This window comes from Wyeomyia smithii, chromosome 2 (genome assembly GCF_029784165.1).
Source record: "Wyeomyia smithii strain HCP4-BCI-WySm-NY-G18 chromosome 2, ASM2978416v1, whole genome shotgun sequence".
In the NCBI taxonomy this organism is placed as follows: domain Eukaryota; kingdom Metazoa; phylum Arthropoda; class Insecta; order Diptera; family Culicidae; genus Wyeomyia; species Wyeomyia smithii.
Genome location: NC_073695.1, coordinates 191,511,532 through 191,531,754, shown reverse-complemented (window position 1 = coordinate 191,531,754; position 20,223 = coordinate 191,511,532). Strand labels below are relative to the sequence as shown.

Below are 20,223 nucleotides of genomic sequence, written 5' to 3'. Positions count from 1 at the left end.
CCGCGACTCAAGCTCAGACGAAACCGATACCCGGGTTAACGATTAGACAGCGTCCTCCCAACAAGTGGTGGGACAAAGAGTGCTCTGAGCTGTACGCGCAAAGGTCCTCGGTGTATTTGACCTTCCGAAAACACGGTACTCTTGAGCTGCTTCGAAAGTACGATGTACTGGTTAGGCAGATGACGAGTTTAATCAAAGCGAAAAAACGCGGATACTGGCGGCGGTTTGTAAACGCGTTGTCGAGGGAAACAGCAATGAGCACTCTTTGGGACACGGCCAGACGCATGCGGAATCGTAATGTTTCGAACGAGAGCGAGGAATGTTCAGGCCGCTGGATACTCGATTTTGCCAAAAAGGTCTGCCCGGACTCTGTACCGGAACAGAAAACCTTTCGCGACGCGTTTTTAGTAGCTACGGAAGAGCCTACATTTTCGATGTTGGAATTTTCGATGGCTCTCCTCTCGTGCAACAATAAAGCTCCAGGGTAGGATAGAATTAAATTCAACTTGTTGAAGAATCTACCCGATTCTGCAGAAAGACGCTTGTTGAACTTGTTCAACAAGTTTCTTGAGTTAAACATTGTTCCGCACGAGTGGAGGGAGGTCAAAGTGATTGCTATTCGAAAACCCGGAAAACCTGCCTCTGATCACAATTCTTATAGGCCGATTGCTATGCTCTCTCGCCTTCGGAAATTAATGGAGAAAATGATCCTCTTACGGCTAGACAAATGGGTCGAAACAAACGGTTTTCTTTCAGATACTCAATTTGGCTTTCGCCGGGACAAAGGAACGAACGATTGCCTAGCGTTGCTTTCTACTGAAATTCAACTCACCTTTGCTCGAAAAGAGCAAATGGCTTCTGCATTCTTGGATATTAAGGGGGCTTTCGACTCTGTCTCTGTAGAAGTTTTAACCGAGAAACTTCATTCGCAGGGACTTTCACCAAATTTGAATAACTTTTTGCTCAATTTGTTGTCAGAAAAGCATATGTATTTCTCACATGGTGATTAGACAACTTCCCGAATTAGTTACATGGGTCTTCCCCAGGGCTCATGTTTAAGCCCTCTCTTATACAATTTTTACGTCAATGATATCGATAAATGTCTTGCAAATTCAGGCACGAGAAGGCAACTTGCAGACGATCGCGTTGTTTCCATTACTGGAAGCGAGGCTAACGACCTGCAAGGACCATTGCAAGATACCTTAGACAATTTGTCTGAATGGGCTCTCAAGCTGGGTATCGAATTCTCCCCGGAGAAAACTGAGTTGGTCGTTTTTTCTAGGAAGCATAACCCAGCTCAGCTGCAGCTCATACTATCGGGTAAAACGATCACTCAGGTTTTAGTTGCTAAATATCTCGGGGTCTGGTTCGACTCTAAATGCACCTGGGCTTGTCATATTAGGTATCTGACACAAAAATGCCAACAGAGGATTAATTTTCTTCGTACGATTACCGGAACATGGTGGGGTGCCCACCCAGGAGACCTTCTAAGGTTATACCAAACAACGATATTGTCAGTTTTTGAGTACGGGTGTTTCTGCTTCCGCTCCGCAGCAAACACACATTTGATCAAACTGGAACGAATACAATATCGTTGTTTGCGTATTGCCTTGGGCTGCATGCAGTCGACCCATACGATGAGTCTTGAAGTGCTAGCGGGTATCCTTCCGTTGAAACATCGATTTTGGAATCTCTCTTATCGGTTGCTAATTCGATGCACAGTTATGAACCCATTAGTAATTGAAAATTTCGAGAGGTTGGTCGACCTTCAATCTCAATCCAGATTTATGACTTTATATTTTGACTATATGGCTCAAGATATTAACCCTTCTTCATACGCTCCTTTCAATGTCGCACTTTTAGATACTTCTGATAATGCTATATTCTTCGACACCACCATGAAACAAGACATTACTGGTATCCCGGATCAATTGCGACCGCAAGAGATCCCTAAGATTTTTTCCAATAAATTCAAACATGTTAGTTGGGATAAAAGGTTTTACACTGATGGATCTAATCTAGATGAGTCCACTGGCTTCGGGGTTTTTCACGAAAATTTTACCGCGTCCTACAAACTCGATGCTCCTGCTTCCGTGTACGTCGCAGAACTTGCTGCCATTCAGTACTCTCTTGGGATCATCGAAACCCTACCCATAGACCACTACTTCATCTTCACAGACAGTCTCAGTGCCATTGAGGCTCTGCGATCGATGAAGCCTGTGAAGCACACCCCGTATTTCCTGGGGAAAATACGGCGGTTTTTAAGTGCTTTAACAGATAAAAATACCGGGTTACCTTAGCCTGGGTCCCTTCTCATTGTTCCATTCCGGGCAATGAAAAGGCTGACTCTTTAGCTAAGGTGGGTGCTATTGATGGCGATATTTATGATAGACCAATTGCTTATGATGAATTTTTCAGTATTCTGCGTCAGAGGACGCTCAAAAGTTGGCAAACATCATGGGATGCAGATGAACTGGGACGGTGGCTACATTCCATTTCTCCTAAGGTATCGACGAAAGCATGGTTCAAGGGGTTGGATGTAGGTCGGGACTTCATTCGCGTGATGTCCAGACTTATGTCCGATCACTACGCGCATCTCTTTCGTATAGGGCTTGTGGAAAGTAATCACTGCATTTGTGGCGATGGCTTTCACGACATTGAGCATGTTGTTTGGTCGTGTACCGAATTCTCTGGTGCTAGGTCCAAGCTGATAGATTCCCTTCGGGCCCGAAGAAAACAACCGAACGTTCCCGTCAGAGACTTTCTGGGAAGCGAGGATCTCCAGTACATGACACAGTTGTACTGTTTTTTTAAAAATGCTGACGTTAAAATTTAAAATTATTTTGTCTATTTGTCAGAATACCACTATGCTGGAGACACGAAAACGAAGAGCCAACATCTATGTAAACACTTCAGACCAAAACTGCGTCACATCACTGTTACTGTTCTACCAGTTGAAAAACAAAGTGCTAAATAGTTTTAATTCAAAATTGTACCTCCCCTCCTTTAACCTTTAATCCCCACTAGCTCGTAGTCGGCCGCGAGAAATAAAAAAATGGCCTCCCTCTTTCTCCTGCTAACTTAGACATAATAAGAATTGTATCTGGCTCAGTAAAGCATAAGATGTATCGTGCCGTGTCAAATAAACCAACCTAAACCTAAAAAAAAATCATGAAAATCAGGTTTTTTCAAGAGCATTTAATGAGCAATAAATTATTATGACCATTCTACAACAGTTTATTGCTTGAAAATGCTGTTTCTGGCCATTGTTCTGCTAACTTTTTTCTAGCAGAAAAACAGAACAGAAGCAGAACTAGCAGAACAATATTTTTGAAAAAAATATATTTAATGAAAAATGCACCTAAATAATTGAAATTGCTCATATATGGAAGCATTTAATTGATATCTAATCGTATCAAAAGGATTCTGATTGTTTTCAGAGGGAAATGTTTGTAAAAATTAAAGCTATTTATAATTATCATATTTTTGAAAAATTGATATAAAATCAATAAAATTATCATGAAAATCAGCATTTAATGGGCATTGAATTATTATTACCATTCTACAACAGTTTTTTGCTTGAAAATGCTGTTTCTGGCCATTGTTCTGCTAACTTTTTTCTTAAGCTAGCAGAACAATATTTTTGAAAAAAATATATTTAATGAAAAATGCACCTAATTAATTGAAACTGCTCGTATATGAAAGCATTTAATTGGTATCTAATCGTATCAAAAGGATTCTGATTGTTTTCAGAGGAAAATGCTTGTGAAAATTGAAGCTATACATATATTATCATATTTTTGGAAAAATTTTTCAAAATCAATAAAATTATCATGAAATTCAGGTTTTTTCAAGAGCATTTAATGAGCCTTAAATTATTATGACCATTCTACAACAGTTTATTGCTTGAAAATGCTGTTTCTGGCCATTGTTCTGCTAACTTTTTTCTTAAGCTAGCAGAACAATATTTTTGAAAAAAATATATTTAATGAAAAATGCACCTAATTAATTGAAACTGCTCATATATGGAAGCATTTAATTGGTATCTAATCGTATCAAAAAGATTCTGATTGTTCTCAGAGGGAAATGTTTGAAAAAATTAAAGCTATTCATATATTATCATATTTTTGAAAATTTATACAAAATCAATAAAATTATCATGAAAATCAGGTTTTTTCAAGAGCATTTAATGAGCATTAAATGTTTTCGACCGTTACAGAACTGTTTTGTGACTAAAATGCTATTTTCGAATATTGTCTGCTAGCTATTTTCTTTAGCTAGCAAACAAGAGCATTTTTCAAAGAAATGATGGAGCATTAAATTCGGCGATATGGCATTAAATGAGCATCGAATGAGCACTAAATTTTCATGCTATTAACTCTTTGTTCTGCTGACTTTGTACTTCCAGCTTAAGGGACATTTAGCTCTGATGACAGCTTGGAGACGCATAGGATAAGACACAACGGCGCACGGTGGGACGAAATTAAAAATAGTAGGACATTGGTGTTGGGGACGAAACGTATGGTTTTAGCGTTTCGATGTCGCGATGGCTGTTATTCAATTGGAAATTTGAAATGATCGTTTTTTTGTGACGATGGAGCAAGGTTCCAGTGTTACGTCTGTTAGTCTGTGGTATCACATTACAGGATTTTTATTATTTTTACTCAAACTAGGTCATTAGGCCTAGTTGTTTGTTTTTACAAATAAACAAATAGGCATAAAAAACATTTAGTTGGAGGAGAGGCCACATTTCATCGGTTTAAATATAGAATGATATAGATTAGAAGGCATTAAAAATCATGTTTTTTTTTTACTTTTTACGTAGTTTAGTGAGTAACAGTACATTCTTCTGATTTTATTGTAGTGGAGAACTAAGCATGAATATTCATTAGGGTGGAGAATCGTTATATGAAAAAAAAAACAATAGCAGAAAGCCAGAACCAAGTTCTCGCCAAACATGTGAAAAGGGCCCATGTGCCATATGTAAACAAGCCAAATTTTCTCGTTTTTAGATTAATACAAGCGAACTCTAGCCTTACCAATAAGATTTATTGATAACAGAATTTGCTCTTATCAAACAATCTTATTTGTACGGGTAGATTAAGTTTGTATTCATTAAAAAACGTGAATTTGTGGCTTGTTTACATATGGCACATGGGCCCTTTTCCCATGTTTAGCGAGAGTTTATTTTTGTTCTATTTGGGGCCCCAAACAATCCTGAATTTATCGGAAGTCGATTGGTTTTGTCTCCGCATGGCGCATTACATTTCAAATTTATATGGAGATTTGTATGGAAAACCCAACTTTTTTGCCTTTTCCATTCAACATGTCTCAAACCATAGCTTTCATGACTTCAACTGGTAGGCTTTTGATGCCTAACAACTTGACCGAAGACACTAAAAAGCTAGGGTGTTCCAAAAACATACGAGAGCTGTTCAAAGTTGATTATGTCGAAATTTATGTTGCAAATCATGTTTTCTGCCAACACCGTCAGTGTACCGGCGTCAGTCAGATTTCCATCAAAAGTAACCTCTGGTACACGTAGTAGATTCTACCTACGCCTAAAATATTGACCTAAATGTGTTTGCTTGATCCAGCTGAGTGTATAAACTCGTTAATACAGGTTACTTCTGATGGGACGCCGGTACATTGGTAATGTTGGCAGAAAACAAGATTTTCTGCATTTTAATCGACATGATGAACTTTGAACAGCTATAGCTCTTCAGTGTCTTCTGCAAAGTTGTTAGGCATATTTTTTTTTCTTGTAGGAGCCTATGACCACTGCTACACGCAAAACTTTTCCTTATTACTTTAGAAGCAATAGCGCAAAATTGCCTTTTGGGTAACAGACCTATTACTTTAAAGGCAATAAAATTCTTCCCCAGTCAAGTAACAACACATACTGACATAAATTTAGCACGTGTTACGGGAGTACGACTATCTAATAATGGTCGTTTCAACCACATGCAAGATTTTTTCTGTCGAACACTGCTTACTTTCCATCTCAAGCAAAAAAAAAATCACACACCGTCGCATATGTTGCACATGTTACAAGTTTCTTCAATCTCCAATTCATCCGGTGTGCGTGTATTAGTTCGCATACGAAGTAGAGAAAAAATATGACAAGAGCTGCCAAGCAGCATTTTCCCCGTCATAGAGTATGCAAACGTTGATGATTTCAAAGACTTGAAATGCGTCTTTAAATGACATCACGATCTGTAAACTGCGTTAGAGAAAAACAAAAACATTCGCTTTCCTGCAAGATATCTAAAACACATACTCATTGGTTCATGGAAGCTCATTTGCACCTGTTTGAAAATACAATACTCGTGCCTATCCAGACAATATTCGCAACTTCGGCAACTCTGGTCAGACAGTATTACATATTTCCATTTCTTGTAAACACTGGGGGACGAAACGAAAGTGTTTCTAATTAGACATTTGAGGTTGACGGGTGAGATTCCCATTATGTGTGGATGAAGGGAAGCAAAAATGAATCTGATCGTTGCATCAATACAAATGCAGCGAGTGAAGTCTTGCTAACACATGCATTGCGGTGGGTGCTTGGCTGTATGTTCTCCTCCAGAAACACATACAAGCGTGTGGCCGTCATAATTTTTATTACTTTTTGTTTGTTACTATTTGTGTATAATGCGCAGTCATAAAACACAATAAGTAATAAAAAATTGCCCTAAAGTAATAAATTGTTCCCCGTTTGCGTTGGGTGTACCATAAGTTAGACATATTGTGGTATACTCCGCGTTACTTCATATGCACTGTCAGTTCGTTCCATCACTATGGGTATCAGTGATAGTCGCCCCCAGACTTTGCATTTCACCCCAAGACTTTGCATTTCACCCCAAGAAGCCGGCTTCTTTGATGAAGTTCCTTACCTTCGTTAGTTCAGCAGACCATATCTCGTTAGGCGTAAGGACACCTTTTCCAAGAATACGCAGTCTTCGCTGAATCAATGAATCTTGTTAGGCATATGAAATACTATACTTTAACATAATGTAGTGCATTATTAGATTATTATTGAGCTCTCTAGAAAGATAAATGCAAAAAAGTAGGTTTTCCTATTGAAATTTTCACTAAAATTTGAAATGCAATGCGCCAAGCGGACACAAAACCAATCGCCTTTCGGTAAGTTTAGGGTTGTTTGGGGCCCCAAAAAAAAAACTAAAAAATCTTGGTTCTGGAAAATCGATCACTTTGCCTCACCCTAATATTCATGCTTAATTTCTTTTACGTTGATTTCTTTCTTTGAAAAGTGACAGAAAAAAGGTTTTGGGATGGCCCAACAACATCTTGAGTTCCTCGATGGCGATTTGCGGTTTCTAGAAAACAGCCCTAAATGACCATCCCATATTTGATTATCTATGGAATCGTGATGATTCGCAGAGACTGGCAAGGCAATCAACTCCGCCCAGGATTCAGAAAAATAACCTAAAGTGGTATTTGGAAGGTGGAATACGTCATTATGAAATCCGAACTTCCAGTTAACGTAATATTTTTGAAGTGAATTGTTGCAATGAAGCAGTAAAACAGAAATGTTTCATAACTTTGAAATCTTCAATTGCGAGTAACGCCGGGAACGTTTAACTAGTCTCTAATAAATAGATTAAAATAAAATTTCAATACATGCGAAGAAAAATATCTTTTTATAGTACTGTGGATAAGTTTACCACTACCTGCAATGTTTTGGCACGGAATAGAATTTTTTTTCCTACTTCATGCAAATCAAATGATTGCACAGTGGTCCACTCTAGAACAAATCACGGTCAAAACCACAAACTCATTTTTGAACGATTAATATTGATGAATTATGGTTTTCTAACACCCTTGAACTTATTCCATATCAAAATAGGCTTCATATATGTAATATTTTCGGTTTTCATAGACAAATTCTTTGTTGTTTTTGTCCATTTGTTATTTTTGATTTCTTCCCAATATTTCAGTAACCACCTGATCGATTTAGCTCCAACAACCGTCAAACAAACGGTTTTTAAACCGTTCGGTCGAACAAACGGTTTAAAACTTTATGGACCAATAGGTCTTAGTTATAAACAAGGAGAGAAAAAAAACGGTTTAAACCCTATTGTTTGTTATTTGAAATCGAAATAACCGTTCCGGAGATATGACCAAAACAGTGCCTAAATATGTACATAATATACACGAGTCATCACCTGATTCTGAGCCAGACTGTGATTCATCACGTTGTTAATATCCAAAACTACCGATTGTGAAGCACGTGTTCCACGGCTACTACGATTGAATGTTCTCGTTCTCTTAAATTGTCCGAAATGAAGGCTTATGAATTTACCTTTCAAATGAAACCTATTGAATAACGGGCTCTCATGGGCAACTATAGTTTCAAGGCATATTTAACCCGAAATATGTTTATTAGACAATTTTACACAACCTATGGTTTTTTTTAAGCTTCTTCAATTAATAGAAATATGCCTTGGGCATATGTGAACAGATTCTCTGGAGATATCACTCATGCACGTATTCTGTGCGGCTACAAGATGGTCTCAAATTATGTAATGCATACAGTGATTATCCTCGAAAAACACGATGTTTGTCCATTTCGAATACTGTAAAAAAATCAAAACTCAACGGATTACACTCAAATTTTGGATTTTTGTCCCGAAAGGATTAAGGAAGTCTAGAAAAATATAATTTGACGGATTGGTTTACTTTGACTTTTGGACCATTGTGGATTGTGAGGCGCTAAGAAAATAATTGCAGATTGCCATTGTCAAGACGTGTGGAATGATTCTCGTTCTGTTGTTATGTCGGTAGCTACTAAGTTGTTTATAACAACTAGCAGATGGACAACAGAATATAACGATACGCAGTTTGAGAGTGTTCATAACTCAAATTTGAATTTTGTGAGTCCAATTGAAAATAAAGTCACACGTCAATTTGATTTAATTTCTTCCCAGAATTTTTTACCTGCAGAAATAATTGAAACTAACTTGAATGAGATTAAATCAATTATTAAACATTTCAAAAATATTAAAGCACCTGGTGACGATGGAATCTTTAATATACTAATCAAACATCTCCCTGAGAGCACAATGGAAGTTTTAGTGAAAATTTTCAATTGCTGCTTCAAAATTGCATATTTTCCCAAATTATGGAAAAATGCAAAAATTACTCCAATTTTAAAACCGGATAAGAACCCAGCTGAAGTTTCAAATTATCGACCAATCAGTTTGCTTTCTTCAATAAGTAAACTGTTTGAGAGAATTATTCTTAACAGAATGATGTCACACATCAACGAGAATTCAATTTTTGCAAATGAACAGTTTGGATTTCGCCATGGGCATTCCACAACTCATCAATTGCTCAGAGTTACTAATATGATACGAGCTAACAAATCTGAAGGTTATTCCACTGGAGCTGCTCTTTTAGACATAGAAAAAGCATTCGACAGTGTTTGGCATAAAGGTTTGATTGCGAAATTGCAAACATTTAATTTTCCAATTTTCCTAATCAAAATTTTAAAAAATTATCTTACTGATCGAACTCTGCAGGTTGTCTATCAGAATTCAAAATCTGATAGATTTCCTGTCAGAGCAGGTGCACCTCAAGGTTCAGTCTTGGGTCCAGTCCTGTACAACATATTCACTTCAGATCTTCCTGATTTGCCTCCAGGATGCACAAAATCATTGTTCTGCGATGACACAAGCATTTCCGTAAAAGGAAAAAGTCTTCGTGTCATATGCAGTCGATTGCAGAAAAGTTTAGATATTTTTTCTTCCTACTTGCAAAAGTGGAAAATCTCTCCCAATGCTTCTAAAACTCAAATGATAATTTTTCCGCATAAGCCTAGGGCTTCTTTCCTCAAGCCAAACAATAATCACGTTGTCAAGATGAATGGGGTTATTTTAAGTTGGTCCGACAAGGTTAAGTACTTGGGACTAATTTATGATAAAAAACTTATTTTCAAAGAGCACATTGAGAGTATACAAGCCAAGTGCATCAACTATACGAGATGTTTATATCCTCTCATTAACAGGAGTTCTAAACTTTGTTTAAAGAACAAACTTTTGATTTACAAACAAATTTTTAGACCAGCAATGCTTTATGCTGTACCGATCTGGTCAAGTTGCTGTTCAACAAGGAAGAAAACGCTCCAAAGGATTCAGAATAAAATTCTGAAAATGATTTTGAAGCGTCCTCCTTGGTTTGGTACACTCGAATTACATAGACTTACTGGTGTTGAACCATTAGAAGCTATGTCAAATAAAATTATTAACAATTTTCGACAAAAATCGTTGCAATCCTCAATTGCTACGATAAGCTCTCTTTATAGCCAATAAGTTAGCAATTAAGTTAGTTGTAAGTTTACTTCCCCTTTTCTGACAAGTAGGTTTAAATCCCTACGAATGATAAGTCCTAATTGCGAAAGCAAACAAATCCTAACAATTAAAATTACAAATTTCTAACAGTGTTGAGAACACACATACTCATTATTTACTAATATTTATCATAAATACTTAAGCTACTAACAAATCCCCCCTTTTTAAAAAAAAAAATATAACGATACGAGCAAGGCTCAGAAAAATCTCAACTACTCCACAACCAAATGACTTGACAATGTGTGTAACACAATTTCTAAACTTATAGCAGAATACATTGACATAAGGCAGGCTGTCGTAATTTTACTTTAACTTTGCGAACGTGTCTTGCAAACAACCTCTAACTATTTCCTCCCGTTAGATTAACTCTATTGATTTAAACTAAATCTGAGATCATTTTCTTGTTTTTGTTTTTTTTTTTTTCGTTTGGACTCCAGGTTGTTTCATTGGCTTCATTTGTTTATTTTTTTTCAGGGGAACTTTTCATGTTTCTAAATGTTATTTTTCCTATATTTTTCTGTACCTATGAAGTATTTTCCAGGTGTTTTTGACTAAATTTTGATCATATTTATACTGACCGTTTCTACCTAGTTAAACCGTTTTAAACCATTATTTCCATTGTCGTTTTTCAACCATTCTGAGCTGGATTCGGAACTTATTCTTTCAAGCTATTCGAAATACTTTCAAGCTACAAGTTTTCATGTATTTTAAATTAATTGTAATAGTTTTGACGTGGGACTACGTCTTTGTTTACTATACTGAGATGCATTCTGAAAAACTGGCAAATGTTGTGTTAGATTTCAAACGTTAATAACAGTATAACCACATGATGGATTACAATAACCAATATGTTGTTGGATAGATAAATTGTAGAACAATTTTGTAATATGCTAGTTATCACTCTAATTTCATTGCTAAGCGGTAAAATTGATAAAAAGTATCAATGACAAATTTACGCGAACAATGAACCAACTACATGCAAGCATTCCTAGCACAGACGACGTGAATGGACACCAACCGTTCCCTGTGATATTCTCTGTATCAATATCGAAAAAAGAATCGACAGAGTCTCCCCATCCCAATAGGTTAATTTATTTTTGCTTCCATAAGCTTAGACTAATGTGATGTCTCGAAGGTAAAAGCTTTCCGAAAAGTTTTAAACAATTCCCATTCTTGAACAATTCCTGATCCTGCTGTCAGAATGTAATAAAAACTGATGTCTTGAAAGAAAACATGCTGGTATAAGCAACAGTACCTGTGAAGCAGGAAGCAGCAGGTCTCTCTTCATCTATGATTGCAGCGGTACTCTTCTATTCGTACATTTCAGCGGTACACTTCCATTCGTACTGCAGCGCGCGGTACTATTCGTATTGCAGTGGTACACTTCTGTTCGTACATTTTTATTCTTGTGCATTTGAGGAAAAACCGCAATGCTGATGATGATTGACAGTTTATCTCATGAATATGATTACCATAAATTACGCAACAAGAATAGTACATTTATGCAACGGTTATAAGTTATATTTATTATATTTTAAATTCGATATTCACTGAATAATCGTGACCGGATAGTATCGAAAGTTCAACTTCTACAAATATACAAATTTATAGAAGAGTAAGAGCCGGTGAATGCTTGTGAATTTTCGGTCCATTTACTAATATTCATTCCGAATTTTTTCTTACATTTCAAAATTATTAGATGATATTTTATTATTTTAAACTTTTCCATAATAAACGTTTATTAGCTGGCTTCGATATACAGCGAATATAATTGTTAAGCAAAAAACTAAAATGGAATTTTTGATTGCTATGATTTTTTGCTGGAACTTGTTGATAATTTTGTTTGAAATACCTTCTTATGTTTGCCAAATAATGAACTTTCGTAAGGGCTCCCATATGAATTTGAAGGTAAGGTTCATATCATAAATTTGATTTAATCTGAGTTAAATTAGACAAAACCATTCATTATGATAACGTAAGTATTATTGGATTGGGTTTTTGAGGATATAGAGTTAATTCTAACTTTGACGCATTACGAGAAATTCTTGGTGCTTCTTCAACAAGAACGATAAGCTTGTGCTCTGTTAAATACACGTTGTTTGCACAAAAAATTCTACAGGCATAATATCGCCAAATATAAACGGTATTTTTATTTTAAGGCTGAAAATAAAAGTACGTAAGTCACCGAGCAAACACATTGATTCTGTCTGCGGACTCTGTATATTTTGGAACCAAAAATCCCCTAATTACAGAGTTTAGTCCCACGTCACCTTCTCATACAACCCTAGGGCTGTATACCTCGTAGTATTTTCTTGAGTTTGATATTTTTTATAGTTTATAGGTGCTTTTTTAGTTCATTAGACACTAGTTTGAGATCCATTTTTTAGTTATTTCTTATTTTAGAGACGTTTTTCTGCTACTTCGAACCGTTTTCTATTCAATTTGGTTATAGTTTTTGTTGTTGCCTTTTTGCTATCACTTTTTTCAGGCATTTTGGCTTAATTTTGATCATGTAATGTTCTGGTCGTTTTGTCATCTAGGAGTTGGATATTATTTTATTTTCATGCTTTTTAAACCGCTTTAGGAGCCATATTTTTTTTTAATGTGTTTCTCTAAGCTTTTAAAATGCTTTTAGTTCATCAAGGGTGCATTTTAGATTATACTGTTTTTGATATTTCTAGCTGCTGGGAGCGCTTCAGTTAAATTGAGTAATTTTTGCCTTTTCTAGTCTATACGGGGGATTGATTCCTTGTTGGGAGTATTTTAGAGGCTGGTAAAGGGCCGCATTTGACGAAAAACACTGTGCTACGCATATGTCCTAACGTTACCCTACCCGGAGTTATTTAAGTTTTAAGTATCTTTGATACTCTAACATAACGTGACTCTATTTATAAGTGTACACTGGGGTCTTTTTTTACGCGGTTGGCTGTACCGCGTTGAAAAAATCCGCGTATAAAAAACCGCGTAATTTAAAAAAATCGCGTAAAAAAACTCCATTCAATAATAAGATCCGATTAAAAATAATGGCACGTAAGTAAATATAAACTTGAAAAATGATATAAAAATGGTAACGAAACAAACAAAATGAGTTTTTAGTGCTTCTAAAATGAAAATTCGTTGAAGAACATGACAATAACTTATTTATAATAATTTTGCTACATGTTCAAGCTTTCGTTTCTTGAACGGAAGTAAATCGCAACGACCCTGACTCGTATCGTTGTACAATTATTAATGTATTTTTGTTCCTTCTTCCCGAATTAACGGAAATTGCCTATTTTTTGATAATAATAGCAAATACATTAAAAATATGCGTTATTTAGATTAATAAAACAGAATATCTTATTGTCATGAACCATACGATTGATTTTTACTTTATTGGATTCACTTATACTAAACTTATTCAATACCGCGTAAAAACAATCTTCCAAATCGCGTAAAAATAATCCGCGTTTTTTCAAGAAACCGCGTAAAAAAAATCCGCGTTATTGTAAAAAATCGCGTAAAAAGTCGCGTATAAAAAAACTGCATAAAAATAACCCGCGTAAAAAAAGACCCCAGTGTATACCACTTAGCGCAATTTTATTGGTTTCATATATAAGCTGAGAAAAATTTCTACTAGATACTACTTTCACATGCCTCAATGAACGTAAAAAATAATGTTCAGGAACCAAAAATATTCAGAAGTAAAACTGTTTTCAACGTATTTATATACACTAAAGTCGCTTTTTACGCGGGGAATACGTGCCGCGTGAAAAAAAACGCGTAAATTCCGGAATCCGCGTAAAAAACCGCGTAAATTCCGGAATCCGCGTAAAAAACAGCGTTAATTCTGCATTCCGAGTGAAGGGAAACCGAAATCCGCGCAAAAAAAATACCGTGTAATTCCGGAATCCGCGTAAATTCCGGAATCCGCGTAAAAAAAAACCGGTAAAAAACCGCGTAAAAAGCGACCTTAGTGTATTTTCTCACCAAAAAACGTTGCTTTAGTTTATGATGAATTAAAAAGTTAATGTTTTTTTTAGATTGTACCTATTCGCACAAAAGTAAACGATAATTTAACTAGGTGCACATATTTTTCAAACATAGTAAATTTAAAATTGTCAGTATAAAAACAATTTCATTGCATAAACCATCTTGGTGTTTATTTAACGCGTAAAAACATCTGATCACACTGTCTCACTAGAGAGAAACTATAAACGATTCCTCTCTCAAAAATCTCCTATATGGAAAAGGTTCCGTAGCCGCTTTACTTTTCAAACTAGAAGAAAATTACCGCACCGAAATATCTAATTTACGAAAGGACTCATTAGATTAAAGATTAGCAAATCGGCAGCTCACGAACAAATTGACGCAACGTAAATTTGTCATTCGGACAAAATCCAGTACTCGAAGGAGAGACCGTCGAAAGAGAGTCCAACCTCAAAACCGCATCAACGTGAAGCAAGCATTTTTCCGAGTTACGGGAGGTAATTACGTAACTGGTTATATGACTTCTGTAATCTGGTGCATGTGTTTTCCGAAGACACATCCTTTTTCACCAAAGCGGATGAAAATCACGGGTGGCAACTTTACTATATAGACTATATTCATTAATCCACTGCTTTCAACCAACCCACACTAAATTTTAATTATTCATTTTGTACTGCCAAAGTGACGAAATTCTGGGTGTGATTTCGGTAAGTTTTGAAATTTTTCCTAACCTTTTTTCTTCGGTTCTGAATTTGCCGTGTGTCCTCCCTTGCTGCCAATTGTTGCCGGTGTTGGTTCGCTGATCTTCTCCGTTCCAAGGGCCATTACGCTTACGGGATTAGAATTCGCCGGATAGTTCAAGATTGGCGCAGCAAAATTCACACTGCGCTCGATATCACATAAGATATATTCGTCGCACCGTTATCGTTAATAGCTAGAAGACACCGATAATTATGACTTTTTCAGCTAGGTACACTTCTCACTGATGAAAGGAAAATCGGAAGTCGCGTGTTTAAACGAAAACACAACCTTTCAAACGCGACGAACGAGTCCAACTGTGAAGAATGAATCGAATGCTGCTTTGATAGAAATCAGAGAGACGAGACTCAATAGATCCTTTATTCAACTGAGCACAAACACATTTATGCAGCGTAAATTGTCATCTCTCACTGTTTCGACGATTGAAGGAATAAATTTCACAATACGCTGTTTTAATAGTAGCACAATCGTTTATTGATTTCGATAAGGTATCAAAACTGTATTTACTCCAAAAATAAGGAACAATTATTACTGGATACTTGAATTAAGCACAAATCTCACGTTTCAAATTATGCAACACGCGGCCAACCACGATGTAAACATACGGCTACGAACTCACATGTGCAAAGTCTTCAATAAGAGATGCCAGATGTTTATTTGCAAAATGTCTCCAACTGCTCGAAAACCAGTGAAATCAGCTGAAATCCGAAAAAAAATACTTTAAAGTTCTATAAAATTGCGCTCGTACTCGTATCTTTAAAAACCTGCACACATTTTAAGAATGTCTGCACAAATAAAAGCCGACCTGCAGAAATCTGCAGGAACTCTGACAAAACTGCACAGATCAGCTGCATATCTGGTATCCCTGCTTTTAACGGTGTTATTCTTATTTGATAAAAAGTTGGATGCTTAGGCTACTGACATACTGAGGCGTCAAACGAAGCGAAGCAAAAAGCGTCGTAAAGGCGTCTGAGCTACTTCTTCGAACGTCTATATGAAACGCTCAAACCGGTCATACTGGAGCGGCAAAGACGCGTCGGTAGAGGCGGCGAAACAGAACGAGTAGTGTTTTGACGCGCGTATACGTACGCGGTACTACCATATTCAGACTAAATTTTTCATCGCCAGGTGCTTAATATTTGCTTTGTTTTGGTTTGGTAATTGAAAAAAAGCAAATAAAATACATTTTCGTTTACACAATGTTTAGAAAATGTTAGTGTAGTAATACCATGTTCAGACTAAACCTGATATCGCCAGGTGCTTTATATTTGCTTTATTTCGGTATTAAATCTTAAAAAAGAAAAAAAGTAGGATAGGAAATACTACCGAGAAAAGTTTTCAGGCCGTCGGAAAAACAACACTGGTATTTTTGATTGATGTTGAGTATTGATTCGAATGGTCAGGAATCTAGCATGCTGAACTTCTTTGGTCGCGAAAATGCAAGCCGCTGAGTAACTAGCTGTGCTCACATGGGTTTTTTAAATCCTAATAGATATTGTAAACTAGTTGAATGTTGCTCGGGGTCAACGGGTTTAAAATTCAGAATAATATCTTATATTTTTTACTACGTCTGTAGCGCAACTTACTTCAGTAATATTATTTTATTTCATAAAAAAATCTCTATGTTTACTAAAAACGTAATTTACCGTGCTTGAAGAAGCAAAAAAATCTCCATTGGACGAATTCATATTTCCTTCAAACAAAACCGCTACTGAAATCTAGGAATATGACAATACAACGCATTTGCGACGCTCGCTCCAGTATGTCATAGGAAGCTTCACCCAACGCTTCTGTTTATTCTGCTTCTCAAACGCTCAACGCTTCGCTTCCTTTGACGCCTCAGTATGTCATTAGCCTTAGGGTTAAGACAAGACGCGACAGCTGGCTTCTTATTTTTCTTTTCGTAACGGCCGTCATCCCCGTCGTAATTTTTTTGAACGTTCCATACCGTTGATGCCAGAATGATTATTTTTAACAACTTCTGCAGGTCAATGAAAATAAAACAAATTAAAATTGCAATATATAGGCGAATAATACTCAATTTTTATTTATTAGTTTATGTTTAATAAAGCATACTTCTACTATCAAATTTTTTCTTCCTAAGTTTCTTGGTACCCAAATTTTTTCTTCCTAAGTTTCTTGGACTTCAACCGAAATAGTAAAAAACGATTAAGCAATGCATTTCTAAGTTATAACAGTGAAATACATTACTCGGTAATATCATGTACCTTGCATACTTTTGCATCATTATTCATGAACAATTATAATAGCTAAATTATGACTCTCCAGCATCACTGCTTTACAGTGAAAAGTAACCTCGTTATATTTTCTACGTGACGATTGCGTTATCGGATACAGCCAATCAGCAGCCGGTTCAAATTGGTTGAATGTCACGGTGACCAGCTGTCACGTCTTGTCTTAGGCTTAGGGCTTTAAAAGCTTCAAATGACAGTTATAGCCAACGATGCCAGATATTTTATTACAGGGTTGAATTGGGTTGTTGAGCTATTCACGGATTTCCGATTTTTATATATCATCTGAAAGAGTGTAATTTTCTGAGCAAAACGTGATTTTTTAAAACTTCATATCATTATCCTTCGATTTTTAAATGAAGAATAAAAATTCGCTATAAATCGCTACAATGACAGTTGGTATATGGGCGAACGATCATTGTAGCGATTTCGAGCAGTTTTAAATCGTGATTTAAAAAGCGAAGGACAACGATAGAAAGTTTTTTAAAATCAAGTTTTACTTATAAAATGCAGATCTTTCGAATGATATGAAAAACTGATATAACTAAACAACCCAATTCAAATAATAAGGATTATAATATAATATATGTTGAAAAGGTTAGAAAAGATTGCGATTCGAGGTAATTTTTTTTATTCTCGCTTGGAATTAATTAATGTCATATATTGTTAAGTAACTAACAGAATCAGGATATGTCACATGTTGAAATTACTACCATCTACCAAAGAGAAATATAAGAAAATCACTCTAGGAGTTATCACATAATTTAAAAAATTCTTTCTGTTCATATGATTAGTAGGTTTTTAGTTTGTTTTCAAAAAACCGATGCAATTTATTTTTCTTCAGTGTTTTCAAATAAAAACTATTATAGTTAATACGAGTATATAAAAAAATTGAAACAGGTTTTACTTAAAAAAAAAAACAAGCAATAATGCATCCAAAATATGTTCTTGATAGTTCTTGCTTTCCCGTGACAATAATAGTTCTGGAAACAGTTTTTTTGTTCTGCTTCGATTTTCGAGGACAATAAAATGTTTCAAGCAAAACAAACATCCGAACACGTTTTATTTTTACTTTTTCCTAGTGATTCCAGAAAACAGACAACAATTTGACGAATGTAAAAAGTATGCTTTCTAACGTCGAGGCGATATGACTACTTTTCTGAACACAAGTAAAAAGAATCAAATGTCGATCTCGTGATTAAACTCAGTAGGTATTGGAGAAAAATATTAGCATTTATTTTACATTTGAATAGATAGTAAACACTTATCAGGAACCGTTGCTTCATTACAATGGACCAATTTATTCTGAACAAACAGAATGGTGTAGCATTCTGACACTTTAGTGAGATTTGTTACAGTAAGAAAAACAAGTACCGTAAGGCGCCCTAATTCTGCGCGGTTCTTAATTCTGTGCACTTCGTATTAAAATGTTAAAAAAATATCAATTAAAAGCAGATTTTCAAAAATGAAGTTTGGAAGTGATTTCCTATATATTAACTGTTAACTTTCTGCTTATGTTTCCTTTCTTACTAAACGGCATCAACATTTTGGTACGAAGTGCGCAGAATTAGGACGCCTCACGGTACTCTAATGCAATTTTCAAATCTCTGAAAAAACTTATTCATCCTTCTTCTCGTTAGATTCACATTCTAAATGATGATTGTCAGCATGTGTTTTCTCTTCCTGAAGAATTACTGTTTTGCCACCATCATGGTTTTCTAACAAGCCTTCGGTATCCCGATCTACCGTAATTGGCATTGATTTTTCATCTTTTGAGCCACAATTGTTTTCACTAGCGTTGACTTGCTGTTGCTTGTCATCGTCTGCAATTTCTGTCGTACTGCATTCGTGACTTGTACTACTTTGTGCTGTCTCATTACCATCCGCAGCACTCGATTCCTCGTTTGTATCGCCAAGCTTTTCTTCATCATCACTCTCATCTTCTTCGCTGCTCTCTGGTTGCTCTACGTTCTCTTGTTTGGGTTTCTTGCCTCTATTGGCTTTTTGCTTAGCTTTCTTCTTCAACCGTTTGGCTCGATTTTTGGCCGTCTTTTCTTCCATTATTTGGCGATTCTGTAGAAGCTTTTGCTGGAATTCTTCGTCCAACAATTCAGCACGACTTTTTTCCTGAATGTGCTTTTGCCTAGCGTATTCCTTTCGACGCAAATGCCGGTATACATGAAACTCTCCTGACCCGGCCCCAGCGCTTGATCCCATAACGTTGCGAACGAACGCCGGTACAGCGGATGAAAAATCGCGCTCCTTTGGTGAGTCTGGAATTATCACTGGTTTTTCCTGGAATGTTGTTTGTTCAACTTAATACAATTTCTTTCATTACATGTGTGGTATGTAACTTACGGGGTTTTTCATAAGCTTGTCCAGCTTAGCTCGCTGAATATCAGCAGCATTTCGAACAACGAATTTCTTTTTCTCAAAGTCTTTATCTGTAGACTTTACTTCGTTTTTGATGTCCATGGCGCTACCGTTTTCCAAGAAAATATATTCGCGCAATACATCAGCTTAGTTTAGTTTTCACCTTAAATTTGCGTTGTTATAGAATGGATAGACTAGAAATACCCTGCGTAAACACTATTACCAAAACAAAACAATTAGCAATGGGCGATATTGTATCGGTATCGGAAATATCGATACTTTTGAGACGATATTTCGATTTTTTGGATCGATGCACAAGCGTCCGATACTCGACCGTATCGATACTGAAAAACGCGATATTTGTATCGATATTCTTTTATGCATACGGACCAGCTAGCTGACATGTTACAAGGGCTAACATCTCAATGTGTACACGGAATCACCGCCACTTTTGATACGCTATGTTATGCTGTCTGTCAGCGTCAGTGGAGCCCACACAT

General features: G+C 36.2%; 2 protein-coding genes across 2 annotated transcripts in view; both read right to left on the bottom strand.

The window, feature by feature from the left end:
• The window catches only part of LOC129723424 (clustered mitochondria protein homolog), a 32,910-nt gene extending 17,204 nt beyond the window's left edge, over nt 1-15,706 (bottom strand). Inside the window, exon 1 of the mRNA XM_055677632.1 lies at nt 15,071-15,706. Within this exon, the coding sequence (XP_055533607.1) occupies nt 15,071-15,164 (94 nt within the window). The 5' untranslated portion in view covers nt 15,165-15,706. The remainder of the gene's footprint in view (nt 1-15,070) is intronic.
• A 2,473-nt stretch (nt 15,707-18,179) lies between these two features.
• Nucleotides 18,180-19,966, bottom strand: LOC129723491 (PRKR-interacting protein 1 homolog). The gene is made up of 2 exons (XM_055677740.1): nt 19,709-19,966; nt 18,180-19,645 (listed from the first exon to the last, which is right to left on the bottom strand). Exons 1-2 carry the CDS (start codon nt 19,823-19,825, stop codon nt 18,968-18,970), a joined length of 795 nt encoding a protein of 264 aa, XP_055533715.1. The 5' UTR covers nt 19,826-19,966; the 3' UTR covers nt 18,180-18,967.
• Between the last annotated feature and the right edge of the window lie 257 nt (nt 19,967-20,223).